This window comes from Mustela lutreola, chromosome 3 (genome assembly GCF_030435805.1).
Source record: "Mustela lutreola isolate mMusLut2 chromosome 3, mMusLut2.pri, whole genome shotgun sequence".
In the NCBI taxonomy this organism is placed as follows: Eukaryota; Metazoa; Chordata; class Mammalia; order Carnivora; family Mustelidae; genus Mustela; species Mustela lutreola.
Window position 1 is genome coordinate 48,896,359 of NC_081292.1, and position 18,492 is coordinate 48,914,850.

Below are 18,492 nucleotides of genomic sequence, written 5' to 3' on the forward strand. Positions count from 1 at the left end.
ACTCAATTCCCAGCCCTTAGGGCAGTGCCTGGCCCATATAATGACTAATAAATAGCTATTCAATAAGTAAGTGGATAAATAAATAAGTGAATGTAATTATCTTTCTATCTTTGCAAATGTACTAATACACATTCATTTTAGTCATGAATATGCATATTCAGCCATGTGCCCTTTTAGTCAGTTTTTATTATTAAGAATAGCACTGCTGTGTTTATCTTTATAAAACTACTTTGCTTTTATTTCTTTTAGGTTTATTCCCAAAAGTGAAATAACTAGGTCAAAAGGTAGAAACATTCTATAGCTCTCCTATTATATGGGCAGATTGTTTTCCAGAAAAATTAAATCAATTTACAATACAGCATGCACATATAGCTATTTTTCCCTAACATCACTGGCTTTACTTTATTATTCTCATTGGTTTTGCATTTTAATAAGTTGTTTTAATTTGCATTTCTCTAAATAGTGCCTAGAAAATAATAGGTATGCAATAAATATTTTCTAAATGAATTAATTTTCTATGGACCTATTTATTTTTATAAATGTGATCATTTATTTAACTTCCGTTTTTCTTTCTTTTTCATCATCCTTTTTCATCATATATAGCATGTTATTAAGTAGAATTTAGGCATTTTGATTTATTCTTAGGTATTTTAGATAGATGTATTCTTATGTATTTTGATGTATTCTTATGTATTTAAATTTAAATATTTAAAATATTTAAATTCACATCAATTTTATTGGTCAAATCACCCATTCGGAGAATGCTTTTTTGATATTTACTTTGTATCATAGTGAAAAGCCCCAAAATTTTGAAAAATAACTTTAAACATTTTCCCCCTCTATACCATGTTTGCCTATTTCTCCTAAACACTCAGTTTTTGAGTACCAGAGAATACTTCTAGTTCTTCAGATCATTTTAATTCCATATTTTTACACTTTATCAGAATAATTCAATTATCTCTTTCTGCCCCCCAACCCAGTGACCCCAACCCCCAAGCCCCCAAAAGCTGCCCTCAACCCTTCTTCCTAAAGACAGAGAAAGTAGATTCATTAGAAACATGAGCAAGGGTAAGATATTTTGATTAATATTGAGAAAGAAAATTATTTTTATTTCTTCCTATATCTAACCTATAAACACTACCTGTGTTAAAAATATGTATTTATATTTTCACTGTATCATTTTGGAGGCCATCTCCTTGGTTGTGTAGCACTTTTTGCTTAGAGCAAAAAGCAAACCTCATCTAAGTTTCACAGTATTCCTGTAAACAACTATATTATCAATACCATTATTTAATCATGCATCCAACTATCCTAAAGAAACCTCCTAAAGTAACTTTGTCCAATGTCTCTAATGCTATGAAGATCAAAGTTTCTTACCACCATTTGGAACAGCAGGGAGGGGGGTCAAGATTCTGACAGTCAGACTTTGGTGTATCTTATTATACCAGCCTGACTGGCTTCCTCCATTATTTTTTCTATTGTTCATGGGCAAGTAAGTATGTGTCATTAAAATAATACCAGTGCCTTCACTGACAGCACTAGAATTTAAGTATAAAGAAAACGTCTCTTAATTAGTCAGCTCCAGCCTTACATTTGAATTCCAACAATGAAACTCATAGTATTTGTTTTTTAGTAAGTCACTTCACTGATTCCAGAACTCAGTTATTAAGTCAGTAGGTATAGGTAAGAATGTACATCACCAGATAGATATGGTCATTAATATATGTTATTGTTGGCTATTTTGACTCCAAAGAAACTTTTAGTAAACTATTATATAGTTTGTTTGATATGGTATTTTCTAACCAGAGTATCAATTACAGAGAATTCTCCTGAGCATTTGAAAGCATATAGATAAACAGAGCACAGAATAAAATGTACCTGTTATTCTTTTTTTCCTCTCTATATCCTTAGAATTTTTACCTAGATTCTTCATTGTTCATCCACTTCCTCTGAAGCCAATTCAACTCTACTATCAAGACCTGGGGGGAAAAGGGCTTTGTGTTTTGTATCTGTGAAATCTAAACTCTCTAACTCTGATGAAAGTCCACATACACAGATTTTTCTCAAACTATTAAAAAAAAAAACCACCAAATTCTAGGTTAACGTGTGTTTGCCTTGCAGTAGTTTTATGAATATCAAAGTATCTGCAAAGAGCAAGCAGCTTGGGCAGAGGTGACACTAGAACATCCTCTGATATTTGCTCACCTACAAAAGTTTTGTTAGAATTATTTTTAGTGAAGTGGTAAAAATTTTCAAGCAACGAAGTGTTTTCCAGTAACACTGAAAAGGATAAAAGAGTTTCTCAGAAAAAGCTACACAGGTGATCTAACCTCCTGCCCTCTAAATATCATCCACTTGTAAATTTGCTTAATGAGAACAGACATTTGAAGTTTTAATCTCTCACTCAGCATTGGATGTGATACTCTTTCCATCACCAGTATTCAGAGACAGTTTTATTTCTATTCTAGGAAATGATTCTTCTACATGGGAAAAAAAAATGCTTTTTAACTAGAAATATCTTTATTTTAGGAAACATTCTCATTTTTTTACATTTAAAGAATTTGTCGTTTGTTTTTTTTTTTAAGAGTTATTAATTTATTTTAGAAAGAAAGAGTGTGAGTTGGGGGAGAGGCAGAGAGAGAATCCCAAGCAGACTCCCCACTAGCACAGAGCCTGATGCAGAGTTCAGTCTCATGACTCTGAGATCATGACCTGAGCCAAAATCAAGAGTCAGATGCGTATCCCCCTGAGCCACCCAGGTGACCACATCTGCCATTTTGAACTTCTTTTACCTGTTTAAGAAATCTGTATAGGTTTGCATCCCAATTCCACAACCTATGAGATGCGTGACGCTGAGGAAGTTACTCAGCTGAGACTTCATTTCTTCATCAATTAAAATGGATTAATAATAATATATAACTATCCCATAGAATTGGAAAGCATTATATGTATTAATACAGAAAAAAGAACTTAGGGGGTGCTTGGGTGGCTCAGTCGGTTAAGTGTTGGATCTTGGGTTCGGCTCAGGTCATGATCTCAGTGTTGTGCCATTGAGCCCCACCTCAGGCTCTGCACTCAGCATGGAGTCTGCTTGAGATTCTCTCTCCCTTTCCCTCTGTTTCTCCCCCACTTACACTCTCTCTCACTCTCACTCTCTTTTTCTCCAAAATAAATTAATAAATATAATCTTCAAAAAAGAAAAAAAAACTTAGAAAAGTGTCTAACTCATAGTAAGCACTCAAAAATATTAGTTAGTAGTAATTCTATATTTTCTAGTCTGACAATCCTCACCCACACTTATCCCACTCCTAGATTATAAGCAATTTATGGTCAGATGTTAATCATTTTTATAGTCTCAGAACTTAGCATCATATCTAGCTCATTATGGAGTATGATATTTCTACACACTCCTAATTTATCTCTAATTTCTTTTTTTTCTTTTCATTTTATACAGTGAATTCCTCACATTCTCCCACATGATAGACATCTAAGGCATATGTTCCATACAATGTCAAACTCATATAGAAACAGTATTTATTGAAAGTCCAACTGAGGGGTGCCTGCGTGGCTCAGTGGGTTAAAGCCTCTGCTTTCGGCTCAGACCATGATCGCAGGGTCCTGGAATCGAGCCCTGCATCGGGCTCTCCACTCAGCAGGGAGCCTGCTTCCTCCTCTCTCTGCCTACCTCTCTGCAAGCTTGTGATCTGTCTGTCAAACAAATAAATAAAATCTTAAAAAAAAAAAAAAGAAAAGAAAGAAAGAAAGAAAGTCCATATGAGAAAGGCAGTGTTTAAGAGGGATTATTTGTGGGTGGCTGGGTGGCTCAATGGTTTGGGCTGCTGCTTTCGGCTCCGGTCATGATCTCAGGGTCCTGGGATCGAGCCCCGCGTCGGGCTCTCTGCTCCGCAGGAAGCCTGCTTCCCTCTCTCTCTCTCTCTCTCTGCCTGCCTCTCTGCCTACTTGTGATCTCTGTCTGTCAAATAAATAAATAAAATCTTTAAATAAAAAAAAAAAAGAGGGATTATTTGTTCTCTGTATATTCTAGGTACAACAAAAAGATTGCAAGTTACCTGGAACGCATCATACTGATGCCCTTCCTCTCCCACAGAATTATTCTTACTGAACTGTACCTTGGAGTGCCTTTAATGAGGAAAATAGCACAGTTTTAGCAAACTTATTTTTGCATCTATCATAAAAATATGAGGATGGGGGCACCTGGGTGGCTCAGTGGGTTAAACCTCTGCCTTCAGCTCAGGTCATGATCTCAGGGTCCTGGGATCAAGCCCCACTCTCTGCTCAGCAGGGAGCCTGTTTCCTCCTCCTCTCTCTCTCTGCCTGCTTGTGATCTCTCTCTCTGTGAAATAAATAAATAAAATCTTTAAAAAAAAAAAAAAAAACATGAGGATGGTATTCACCATTTACATGCAGTCTCTCTACTAAGCCCTTCAAGAGGCATTCTTATCTTTCTTAAAGCTAGGAATTCATCTTTTTTGAAGTATAAAAGACTAAGTCAAAGTTGAAGCCCTCTTACAGCAAAGTTTGCATTTTTTTATGAATCCCATTTATGTCTCCATTCTAGTTTTTCTTTTTTGCTCTTCCATTCAATTTACACCCAATTTATACCCCCTCTGCATTCTACTTATCTGTGTGAATGCTTTCTGGATATGCTAGCTCTGCTTAAAAGGGCTGTGCAGGCTGTGCACTGCACAAGTCCAGGGAGCTCCGATCACATAGTTTATGTATGCAGTGCACAATTTATGATGCTATATGTGGCAACTCTTTTAGCTCTCTGTGATTTATATATATCACATACATCTGTATTAAATATATGTATATCATATATGCATAATGTGTGTATATATGTATATGTGTATGTATACACATATATGATCTCCATGTCACTATTTAATCCTGACATTTACAGATTTTTGCATATATAGGTCCTCTCCTACTGAATATACCTTCTCTCTGACATGGACACATCTGATTTCACTCACTTATCTACACATTTGTGCTATGTATAGTACCACTAGTACTATGATGGTTAATTTTATGTGTCAACTTGCCAGGACTAAGAGATGCCCATTATTTCTGGGTGTGTCTGTGAGGATGTTTAGGGAAGAGATTAGCATTTGAATAGAGTGAAGAAAATCACCCTCACCAGTGCAGGTAGGATCACCCAATCCTTTAAGGTACTGAAAAGGTAAAGGAGAGGCTAACTGACTCTCTCTGCTTGAGCTGACCCATCCTTCTTCCCCTGCCTTTGGCCAGCAGACATCAACACTCTTGGTTCTTGGGCTTTCAGACCCAAACCTGGATTTACACTATAGGCTTCCGCCAATCTCCCCTCAGTCCAACGACACCACCAGCTTTCCTGGGTCTCTGGCTTGCAGATGGCAGATTGTAGGTGTTCTCAGTCTCCATAACAATTCCCATAATAAATATGTTATGGAGACTGAGAAGACTTACTATATATATATATATATATATATATATATATATACACACACACACATATATATAAATATATATAGTTAATATGTATATTAAATACATATACACATACATATATGTACATATATTTGTATATATCCTATTTGTTCTATTTTTCTGGAGAGCTCCAAGTAATACAAAGTTATATTTATTGTTGCTTACTACAGTTACATGCCACAAATTAGGAATTAAAATTTCTCAGCCGGGAATTTTACCTAATAACACCTTCCTCATAATTAAACACCAGGAGTCTATAAACACCTATTTCTCCCTAAAGATAATCAGATACTTATAGTAGGTAATAAAAGATGGTCTTGTTTCCTAGAAGAGTGATTAAGTAACCTGCTTAGAAATGTGTGTAATAGGGACATCTGGGTGGCTCAGTGGGTTAAGCCTCTGCTTTTTGGCTCAGGTCATGATCTCACGGTCTTGGGATCAAGCCCCGCACTGGGCTCTCTGCTCAGCAGGGAGCCTGCTTCCTCCTCTCTCTCTCTGCCTGCCTCTCTGCCTCCTTGTGATCTCTGTCTGTCAAATAAATAAATAAAATCTTAAAAAAGAAAAAAGAAAGTTGGGGCGCCTGGGTGGCTCAATGGCAGAGGCCTTCTGCTCAGGTCGTGATACTGGGGTCCTGGGATCGAACCCCACATCGGGCTCTCTGCTCAGCAGGGAGCCTGCTTCCCTTCCTCTCTCTCTGCCTGCTTGTGATCTCTATCTGTCAAATAAATAAATAAAATCTTTAAAAAAAAAGAAAAAAGAAAGAAATGTGTGTAATAAATGGTAGAGTTATCTGGTTGCAAAGTCTGTATTTTTTTTTTTTTTAAGATTTTATTTATTTACTTGACAGAGAGAAATCACAAGTAGATGGAGAGGCAGGCAGAGAGAGAGAGGGAAGCAGGCTCCCTGCTGAGCAGAGAGCCCGATGTGGGCCTCGATCCCAGGACCCTGAGATCATGACCTGAGCCGAAGGCAGCGGCTTAACCCACTGAGCCACCCAGGCGCCCCAAAGTCTGTATTCTTTACGCAAAATCACACTAGGCTTGAATAATTCTTCCTTTGCCCTCTAACTCACTCCACTGAATACATGGTAGGTGCTCAATGAATACTTACGTGGTTGGAATAAAAATCAAAAAAATTTAGTTATTAAGTTATTGTCTAAAGTCACAGCACACAGAGGTGGATCTAGAATTAGAATCCACTCTTTCTTTCCTGGACCATTACTCTCTTCGTTATTTTTTGACCTGCAGACATTTATCATTAACCTCCACTATTTATCCTCTAGTACATGCTTTCAGAAACTACATGGGGTCGGGCATATTTAGGGATCTTCTTACTAAGCTATTTAATGCATGAAACTTTCCATTGGTGGAATGCTGGAGAAGCATTTTGTGGACAGAAGAAAAAAAAAAGAGGCTATTTTAAACATTGCTGAGAGAGTTTGGGCAAAATCCATCTGGCAAACAGACTATTTCTTCTGTTCAAAAACTCATCAAGCACTCTAAACGTGTAACCTGTAGGCAAGTTTAATTAAAGCTTGAGAAATCTCAAAATAACCTGACATTTAAATATGTTATTTCCGTTCTGCTCTCATTGTCTGACAGAGACATTCTTAGACCCAAATTAAGCTCCCCAGTGCCATCTAGCCCTGCCTAACTACTGGATTACCCTGCGCACAGAAAGACAAGTAAGAAGATAGATAGGAAGATGGATGGATGGAAATAGATTGATAGGCAGGCAGATAAGGTAAAATTCATTCCTCTTCAATAAAAAGAAAAAAGTGAAAGCAAACTTGTCTTGGGAAGAACCTCAGGAAAGGAGTAAAGAATAAGTTTTGGGGTGGGGTGCCTGGGTGGCTTAACAGTTAAGCCTCCAACTCTTGATTTTGGCTCAGGTCATGATCTCAGGGTCATGAGATTAAGCCCCCTGTTGTGCTCTGAGCTGGGTGTGGAGCCTGCTTGAGATTCTCCCTCGCCTTCTTTCTCTCTGCCCCTTTCTCTTGGAAGGAAAGAAGGAAGGGAGGGAGGGAGGAAGGAAGGGAGGGAAAGAATGAAGAAGGGAAGAAAGAAAGGCTGTTTTTGCCATGGAACAAGAAATTTAAAATGGGAAGTCACCAAACAAAATAAGTAGTCATTTAACATGGTCAACATTTATGGATTCCAAATATCTTCTTTATGTATTGAGGAAGTATTTCCATTTCTAAACATCCTGGATAGACCTGGACCAAAGTTCAGTGAGAACTGCTGGAAAGAGGCTCTGTTTGATTCCTTAAGGTGGCCTAACATTAGGATTTTTTCCTCTTTTTTTCTGTCTTCTCTGTTTTCAACTGAGCATTCAACTCTCCTCTTTTAGCATGTCAGTTATACTTCTTTTAAAGACATTTTAGTGGTAGCCCTAGAATTTGTGATATACATTTTTTTCACTTTTTTTATTAACATATAATGTATTATTTGCTTCAAAAGTACAGGTCTGTGAATCCTGAGTCTTACACAATTCACAGCATTCACCATAGCACATACCCTCCCCAATGTCCATAATCCAGCCACCCTATCCCTTCCCCGCCAACCCCCCAGCAACCCTCAGTTTGTTGTGTGAGATTAAGAGTCTCTAATGGTTTGTCTCCCTCCGATCCCATCTTGTTTCATTTTTTTCCCTCCCTGCCCCCCATGGCCCCCCACGCTGCCTCTCAAATTCCTCTTGAATGCAAGCTGGTGCAGCCATTCTGTGATACACATTTTAAACTAATTTAAGTCTATCTTCACAGAACACAACCTACGGAGCAAGAGCCTTACACAGTATTCCCAATTCTTCCCTAGCAGCCCTTAAGTCATTCATTTCATTTATCCTTTTTCTATAAATCACCCAAAGCATTGTTATTTTATTATTTAAAATTATTGTTAGATCAAAATTAAGAATAAGAAAAACAAAGATTTTAGTTTTATTTTATCTCTATTCCTTCTCCAATGTCCTTCCCCCTTTTATGTAGACCTGAATTTCTAACCTACATTATTTTCTTTCTTCTTGCAGAACTTCTTTCAACATTTTTGCAGAGTAGGTGAACTAATGTTGAATTCCCTCTGCTTTTATTTTTCTAAGAAAATCTTTGTTCTTTTTCACCTTGAAAAGGTAATTTCACTGTACATAGAATTCTAGGTTGCTGATTTTGTTTCTTTCTTGTTTTTTTTTTTTTTTACTATTTTTATTTTTATCAAAATACATAATTGGCATATAGTATTGTGTAACTTTTAGGTGTACAACATATTGGATTTAGAAATTCATATATATGGCAATATAATTACCACCTTGGCATTAGCTAACTTCTATCATGTCTAGTTATAATTTCTTCTTTGTGGTGTGGACAATTATGATCTAATCTGTTAGGACCTTCAACACTATATTTCTCTCCCCTCTCTTCTTAATTGCATGGCTTCTCATGAAAAATCTGCTGACTATTATCCTTATTCCTCTTCTAGGTGGTTTGTGCCAATCTAAACTTATCAGTAACCCAATGTTGTGGTTGGACTGGCCTTTCTGGTTGTAATTAAGATTGTAGGACATAGGGGCATCTGGGTGGTTCAGTTGGTTAAGTTTCTGCCTTCAATTGAGGTCATGATCTCAGGGTCCTGGAATCGAACCCCACCACACTCCCTGAACAGGGAGTCTGCTTCTCCCTCTCCCTCTCCCTCTGCCACTCCCCCTGCTTACTCTCTCACTCCCAATCTCTGTCAAATAAATAAAATCTTCAAAAAAAAATTGTAAGATGCCTTTCAGCAACAAACATTAGGAAACCTTAAAAAAGTACAATTTATTACTTACAAGACCTCAAAAATTACACAGCCCACCTGATGCCACACACCAAGGTCACAGAGAGGGAAAGAACACATACGCCTGGGGTTCTGCTTCTATTGGGGTTGAGAATAGGGGTCTAGGATTTTGTGGGCTCACTTTTTATTAGTGAATTTAAAATATAAAATATAAGAGCAGGCTCAGCAGGGAGCCTGCTTCTCCCTCTGCCTCTACTGCCACTCTGCCTGCCTGTGCTCGCTTGCTCTCTCTCTCTCTCTCTCTCTGACAAATAAATAAATAAATAATAAAATAAACTAGATCTCTAAAACAAAGCCTCACTGGGGGAAGGCAGTCTGGCTTTTTATATAATTGGGTGGCTGGCAATGTATTTAGTGAAGATCAGCATCTTTGAAGTGAATGCCTCTTTGAAATGACAATCAAGCTTAGGTCAAGCACTTGGATTTCAAAAAAAGGAATAAAACACAACTGTCAGAGGTAGGTATTTATTGTTGTGATAGTTTTCAAGCCTCCTGGATCTGTGGTTTAATGTCTGTCATTAATTTTGGAAACTCCTTGGCCATGATTACTTCAAATATTTTTTTTCTGGTATTAAAGAATGATATATGGCATGTATTTATTTTATGTATATGTACACACAAAAGTTACATATTTACTTATACTTTTTGAAATTGTCCTAGAGTTTTTGAAGTTGGGGAGCAGGTTGTTGGGGGCTTTTTTCATTCTTTTTTTTCTCTTTACATTTTAGTTTGGGAAATTTCTACTGACCTGTCTTCAAACTCATCTGTTTTCTTGGCCATGTGCAGTGCAGACTTTGCTGATGAGCCCAGCAAAGTCCCTCTATATTTCTGTTACAATGTTTTTTATTTCTAATCTTTCCTTTTGAATTGCCTTAGAATTTCACTCTCTCTCCTTAAATTTCCCATCCATTCTTATGTGATGTCTACTTTTTCCATTAGATCCCTTAACATATTAATCAGAGACATTTTAAATTCTCTGAGAATTCCTATATCTGTGTCTTATCTCAGTCTGGTTCTTTTTTTTTTTTTTAAAGATTTTATTTATTTATTTGACAGAGAGAGATCACAGGTAGGCAGAGAGGCAGGCAGAGAGAGAGAGGAGGAAGCAGGCTCCCCGCTGAGCAGAGAGCCTGATGTGGGACTCGATCCCAGGACCCCGAGATCATGACCTGAGCCAAAGGCAGCGGCTTAACCCACTGAGCCACCCAGGCGCCCCTCTCAGTCTGGTTCTAATGCTTTCTTTGTCTTGTTATGCTGTGTTTTTCTTGTTTTTTTTAGTCTGCTTTATAATTTTTTGTTGGAAGCTGTACATGATGCAATTGGTAATAGGAACTGAGGTAGATAGGTCTTTAGCATGAGGTTTTATGTTAATCTGGCTAGGAGTTAGACTGTGCTTAATATTTGCTGCAGCTCTAGGTGTTAGGACTTCTAAATCTCTCTGAAATGCCCTGTTTCTGTCTTCTCTTTTGCCTTTGGCCTTCCTTAAGTACACTTACTCAGAGAAAGTCTGCATCTTGCAGCTACTATCCACTATTATTATACAAGAGCCCCATTAGTCAGTTTTATGGGGAACAAAGAGGATGGGGAAGATGAAAAATGAAGCTAGAGAAGCAAATAGAGGATATCGAGTTTAAAAAGACTGTGAGCCTCTGGAATCTGGGGTGGAATCTCATGGGGCACTGATGGCTACAAGTCCTTCATTTGAGGTGGGATTTCAAAACAAAACATGTTGAAAACTGTTGCCACTTCTATCACCACCACATCTAACTTCCTCCACACAATCACCTGAACTCTCATCTTCATCTTTCCAAAGCAGTGTAAATGGTTAAAATATTTGATACCTTTTTTTTTTTTAATTTTGGTAGAAGAAGACTGAAACTGGTGATAAAGATTCACTTTTCTCCTCTTTCAGCCTCCTAGCGGCAAGAGGAGGAAATCGTCGAACTGCCAATGTGATAGCCCATGGGTTCGCCAATCTTTTAACTCTAGACAAAAAGACCCTCCAACAAATTCTAGTGCATTATCCAGATTCTGAAAAGCTCCTCATGAAGAAAGCCAGGTATGAACTTTAAAACCCCATTAGAGTTTGGGCAGTGATCAACTTTCTCCATGAGATGCATTTAACAAACAACTATATATGCAACTATCTACTGAAAACTTCTCAGATTAGGAGAAATGGTAGGCTTTTCCAGAATTCTTACAGTACTATCTAAAGTAGTCTTTCTCGGGGCACCCGGGTGGCTCAGGGGGTTAAAACTTCTGCCTTAAGCTCAGGTCATGATCCCAGGGTCCTAGGATCAAGCCCCACATTGGACTTTGCTCAGCAGGGAGCCTGCCTGCCTCCCTGCTTACTTGTGATTTATCTTTGTCAAATACATAAATAAAATCTAATAAAATAAAATAAAGTAGCCTTTCTCTTCTATTCACAGTGTGCTTCTAAAGAAGAAGGCTCCAGGCACAGAGGCAACTCCTCCAAGAAAAGGACTTGCCTTTCTCTTCCCACCAAAACAAGAGACACCTAAAATGTTTAAAGCTCTCCTGGGAGGTACAGGAAAAGCAGGACTTGCAAGACTACTCAAATTAAAGAGAGAACAAACCATTCAGGTGATAAGACAGAGTGGATGGAGGGCTGTAACAGACCATTGGACTAAGTATACCCAGACAAGTTCCTGCTTTAATTCAATTTCAGATGCTAGGATAGTTTGGATGCATCTAATGTGAATAATTATTACTTTAATTATAGCATTTATTATTATCTAAACTATATCCTCATGTATCATTACATTTAATACTCATGTTTTATTATACTTTTAATACATATGTATATATAAATACATTCAGCTCTCATTATTTGTATATTCTGTATATTTGCATATCTACCTACTCACAGAAATTTCTTTATAAACCCAAAATCAGTGTTCAACATGGTCATTTGCAAACATATGTATATGCAGAGCAGTGAAAAATTTAAGTTTCCCAATGCACATGTTCTCAGCTGAGGTTGAAAAGGAAGACACTCTACTTTCTTGTTTTAGTTCTCACGCTGTAAACAAGTGACCTTTTCATGGTCTATTTAAGTGCTTTGTTTTTCTCATCTTTGTACTGCATAAAGCTGAAGTACTATCCTGTGTTCATAAGCACAAAAATGCTCTGATGTGTCTTGCAGAGAAAAGACACATGTTAGGTAAGCATCATTCAAGCAAGAGTTACAGTGCTATTGGCCTTGAGTTCAATATAATGAAACTATATATATATATATATATATATATATATATATATATAATAAATGTCTTTAAACAGAAATACACATAAAACAAGGTTATGTATTGACTTGTTGACAAAAATTTGTCAACAGAGGCTCATAGGAACAAAATCTTGCATTATCTCTAGGAGCAATGGTTCAGTATTTGCTAATTTTCTGTTTGTGGTAGTTTGATAGAACAAAACTACCAAGAATAATTAGAATCAATTGCATATGTATAATAAGCACACATATAAACCTATAAATATATAACATATTTTACCAGTGAGCCAATAAATATTTTCACAAATAGTCAATCACTTATATATCACAAATGTTAATAGCCAAAATAACTTCATAGATTTCATCCAAGCCCTTCTTGTTATAGATGAAGAAACTGAACTCCAGATCAACTTATTTGGATAAGATCACAAAAAGTGACAGAGCAAAAACTATTACTCAGGTACTCAGACTTCTAGGCCTACACTGAGCTGCCTCTCAATTCTTAGAAACTTCAAGATACTCAAATGTTATTCTTTTTCTCTCTTGATTTTCGTATTTCTTTGATTCTTGTAATAAGCCTATGAGGGCAGATATTGAAGACGGAGCAGGGATTCAGGTTTTCTGAATCTAGTCATGTTATCTATAAAAACTGTAAGAAATGGTTGGCTGTGGATCTTTCAGAAGATCATTAAGCAAATATTATAAATCAGTCACACTCAAGAAACTAAAACTTGCCTCTCCTTTTTCACACACAAAGGCTATGGTAAAAATTAGGAATAAAGTATAAACCAAATGCCTCATTTAATCAGCATGGAAGTAATAAGTTATGAAAAAGACTTATGGGGTACTGAAATATAGGTCATTGTGCTAAATAATTTCCCAGCTTTATATGTGCACATTCATACCTTGTACAAACCTTTCTTAAACTGACCTGAAGCATCATCAGCAAAGAGCATAGTATATTTTTTGCTATGAAATTTCTACAGATGATACTAAGCATACAAGTTCCTAAAATCATAGAGCTCAAGCACCCATGGGGCAAAAGGAAAAGACTGTATGAAGAAAGAGAGATAAGTTTCTCCCTGAGATTCTCCCATGAGCTTATGCAGCAGGAAAACCATACTTTCTGTAGTATCTTTATGGCATTTGGTTCACACTTTTTTATTAGTAAATAAATATTTAAAATTTCATCTTCATAAAATAAATAAGTACATACTTTTAAGGCAAAAGCAAAGAATCCTGAGCACTAAGTCCAATAATTCAGAGAGCATAAGAACCAAGGGGAAGAGAATTTCTTGTCAGGGACAAAAATGAAATCCAGAAATACTCTGTTAAGTCAAATGTGACAGCTCAACCTCATTCTTGCAGCACATCAGAAAGTTATCAAATGATAGTCAAATGCAAGGCAGACATGATTCCCACCTTAATTCAGAGAATCTGTCTTGGTAGGGATCCTTAGCCATTGTATATTAATCAAAAGAGTCCAGTGTCCTTTATTATGATCTCAAAACCAATTCTTGTAACTGCTTCTTCCAGAAAACAAGTGAAAATTCTGAAGAAGGAGAGGGTAAAGGAACAGAATATGAAAATAAAGGAAGAGAGCCATCAGAGAAAACACAGGACAGCTCCGAATGTAGAGCAAATTCTGTTACAGCAGAAGAGCCCCAGCCGATTACAAGCGGAGCTTTACCCGGAGGAACTACTCATCAATCCCTCATCATCAGCATGGCTCCTTCTGCAGAGGCTGGGGAAGAGGTTCTGACGATTGAAGTCAAAGAAAAGGCTAAGCAATAAATGTTTGATTATCTTTAGATATAATCTAGCTAATTCCCAAAGAGATTGTACCCAGGATTGTAGCTTAAATTAATGAAGGAAAAAGACCTTGCCAGGACCCTTGAGAAACCAGAGACAAATCCCTAGCTTAGTTTCTAGGACTTATCTGAGAGTGTGATCTTATACAGTAGTAAGAAGATTATTTCAAAACCATCCCTATTCACTGTTGTCATTAGCCTTGTGCAATTGGTATTTCTCCTAATTTTATGTAGTAAGTTTTTTTCTTCCATTCTCTCTTGATGTTTCTTCCTTCCATTTTTATTATTTTGGTCTTGGCCCTGAAGTGATTCACTTACCTTTCAATGTGTGTGTGTGTGTATGTGTGTGTGTTAAAGTCTTGCACGTCACTGTTAGTCTTGACTAAATGTCCTATGTATATGAATATTACTTCTCACTTGTAGGGGATTATGAGATTTTAGTAAAATGTTGAAAGTAAAATACCAGGTAATTACCAGGTAATTTCCATGCAGACAAGGGTGATGAGTTACTCAAATATCAAATCAACCCAGCAGCAGGGACTGAAGGGAAACAGAGATAATGGAGTTTATGGATGTGAAATCTAACTTGCCAAAGTCCCCTAAAGAGCAATATTGTTCAGTGGTACCAACAAACCCACGGGGGTAGGGGTGAGGGGGAACACGGTGACATATTGTAGCAACATGTTGGAAAAATCATTCCCTTTGCTAAAGAAACAAACTAACATTTTCCTGCATACCAACTTGAAAAGTAACAATGTACCTAACTCATCCTGCTCCACAGACTCAGACTGGAGGAATCTCACAGTTCCCATCTTCAGATAGGCTAAAGTGACATTTCTCAGAGTCTTCCTCAAACATTTGCTTCAAACTGTGCCAGACCTGAGCTTCTTAATTGTTTTCAGCTTTAGTAAAAAGTGATGAGGTTAGGAAGGCAGACTGTACACATGTCGGATTGACATATCCCTACAATTTGCAGAACCTACATGTACAGCTGTTTACAAAATCTCCAAGTTAATTAAGTGCACTTTAGGAAGTTGTCCTCGTGAATCAGCTAACATTAGCATAATTACTAAAGTCTCATGCTGTGAGGAGACTAAAAAAGCCAGTCTGATGTCGGAAGTAATAATACATATAGAATTCCATTCTAATAAATGCCATTAGTGTATAACATTAAGTTCTGTATAATAAGGCTATTCCCAAGTCCCAGAAGATGGTCATTGAAACAGCACTTTGCTGAGAGGGTTTTAACAAATCATATTAACCAAAAAGCCTACAACATAGATGCATTCCGCAAACCATGTATAAATCGATCACTATAATAAATGTATCATCAATTTTTTTGTTTGGGGTTCTTTTTTTAAGATTTTATTTATTTATTTGACCAGGAGAAAGAAAGAGACAGTGAGAGAGGAAACACAAGCAAAGATAATGGGAGAGGGAGAAGCAGGCTTCCCGCTGAGCAAGGTACCAGATGCGGTGATCAATCCTAGGACCCTGAGATCATGACCTGAGCCAAAAGCAGATCAGCCGCATCCCTGATCTCCCCAAGGGCATGCTGTCTCCTGTGCGCTATCTATATTTGTGAAACAGACCAGTTTCTACTTGTCATTGACATGCTTTCTTCCAGGACCTCTCTCCCCCACTTATCTCCTTGCCTAAACAGTTGATCTCCAGCAAATGCAAACTAAATCTAGCATTAGCTTAAACCAAACATCATTAAGAATGTGAAATGGTTGCCCCACTGCAATTTTCTGAACACACACAAAGGCATTTGAATGTACCCCAATAAAAATGCTAAGGTTCCCCCATGCTGTTTCAAATAGGCTCAAAATAATAATAACTAATATATAGCATTGACTGTGTCCAGCTCTTGTTCTAAATGTGGTACCACTACTAAATCATTTAATCTTCTTAACCATCCTACAAAGCCGTTATTTTTCTTACCATTTTCACCATTTTCCAGACTAGGAAAATGAGACATAGTAATCATTAACTTGCCCTAGGTCACCAAGAGTGCAAAGATTTCCTAAGTTAGGCTACTGGAAAGGACTCACCATGCTCCACAGAGCCTATTCATACTCACATATTCATATTCATACTCACACTCATCCTCGCTGTTTTTATTCAAAGGTAATGGACATAACGCAGGAAGAGGAAGACCCCAGGCAAGCACTGAGGGGTCTGATTGGCATCCCATTAACAAGCTTCCAGCCTTCTTAGTCATACAAGGATCTGATCATGCTCTGTTTAAGGACTGAACCATGAAATCTAGGCAAGGAACTCAGGTTGCAAGAGAGCTCAAAACTTTATTTCCCACCAGAGGTCATAAACCCCTCTAGCCACACAATGAAAGCAGACTGACTAATCAGTTAGAACAGTAGAAAAACTTAAGTAAAGAGCAACTCTGGGGGTCACCAAAGGAGTTGAGCCCTTGAAATACCACATCATAAATCCCATCACCCTTATCTTAACCCAAAGTCAAAACCCAGACATCCAGGGATCCCCAGAGGCAAAGACTGAGATTTTCCCTACCACTTTTCTTTTTTCCCCTACACCTGCTAACCCACATATCTCTTCTCTGGATCCCTGATAGAGCCATGTTCATTAGTCATTTGAGAAGTCAACAAGTAGTTTGGTGACTAACTGGCTAATTGATGGTGCACAGATATATGAAAATTCTTCCTCAACCCCCAGCAGGGTCTGATCCCAGTAATCAATTGTCAAAGGTATAGTGCAAAATGGACTGGTTACAAGGGATGTATCTTGAAAAGATCCCAGAAAAGGAAGAAGGAAGCAAGAAGTCACTCAGCAGAACTTCTACACTTCATAAACATTACATTGTTAAAGAAGTAAAGCAACATCTCTTTATACAAGTAAGTTTTTTTCTGTGAGTCAGAGTGTTTATTCAACAAGTAATTTCCTCTGACTGACCCTGAAGGCATCTTCAAGTATTATTTGCTCAAAAGTGATTACAAAAATTATGTCTTATATTAACTTTCATCTGTAGCCCTCCAAATTCTGCACAACCTATAAGCTGTCCAGTAGTCCTAAAAAAAAAAAAAATGCCCAGCTCTGTTTTCCATTGTTAAACTGTATCAACATGCTTTTGCTGACTAAAACTAAGTGACTTAAAATAATCATCAGGATCTGTAGGTTGCCCATTTGGGCTTGGTTCAGCAGGTGGTTCTTCTGGTCTTAGCTGGGCTAGTCCATGCTCTATAGTCAGCTGCTGAATTCGCTGGGGGCTGCTGGTCTACAAGTCTCAGATAGATTGGTTTATGTCATCCATATAGCCTCCTATCCTAGGCTTGGAGGCTGCACAGGGTTCCTAGAGAGAGAAGGCAGAAATGAGCATGGTCCTTGAGGTCTAGGCTTAGAATTCTTTTTTTTTTTTTTTTTAAAGATTTTATTTATTTATTTGACAAAGATCACAAATAGGCAGAGGCAGGCAGAAAGAGAGGGGAGGAAGCAGGCTCCCTACTGAGCAGAGAGCCCGATGCGGGGCTCGATCCCAGGACCCTGGGATCATGACCTGAGCCGAAGGCAGAGGCTTAACCCTCTGAGCCACCCAGGCGCCCCTAGGCTTAGAATTCTATTAGCCAACTCACAAGACCAGCCTAGATGGAAGGGCCAGAGAAACAAAACATACCTCTTGATGGGAGGACTGCAAAGTCACATTGCCAAAGTAGTGGGTACAGAAAGGGGAAAGACTGTAGCCACTTTTGTAATCACCCAGACAGGATATTACCAGATAAAATACAGGACATCTAGTCAGTGAGTATTGTTTTAGTATAGGTATGTCCCATGCCATATGTAGGACCTATTTATACCAAAAAAATTATTATGTATCTAAAACTCAAATTTAATTCGATGCCTGTATTTTTATTCACTAAATCTGGTAATCCTACACACAGACCATGTCAAAAATAAACTAAACCTTTCTTTATCTAAAAGACCTTTGGGGTACTTGGCTGGCTCAGGCAGCAGAGCATATGACTTTTAATTTCAGGGTTGTAAATTTGAGCTCCATGTTGGGCATGGAACCTACTTAAAAAAGAGAGAGAGAGAGAACTTTGAACTAGAAATTACTGCTAAAGTGTGTAACTATATCAAATGTTGTATTAGA

General features: G+C 37.7%; 1 protein-coding gene across 1 annotated transcript in view; it reads left to right on the forward strand.

Moving 5' to 3' along the window:
- The window catches only part of CNGB3 (cyclic nucleotide gated channel subunit beta 3), a 170,960-nt gene extending 156,611 nt beyond the window's left edge, over positions 1–14,349 (forward strand). Inside the window, exons 16-18 of the mRNA XM_059166079.1 lie at positions 11,224–11,370; positions 11,741–11,915; positions 14,092–14,349. Coding sequence (XP_059022062.1) covers positions 11,224–11,370; positions 11,741–11,915; positions 14,092–14,349 — 580 coding nt within the window. The remainder of the gene's footprint in view (positions 1–11,223; positions 11,371–11,740; positions 11,916–14,091) is intronic.
- Positions 14,350–18,492: the final 4,143 nt, after the last annotated feature.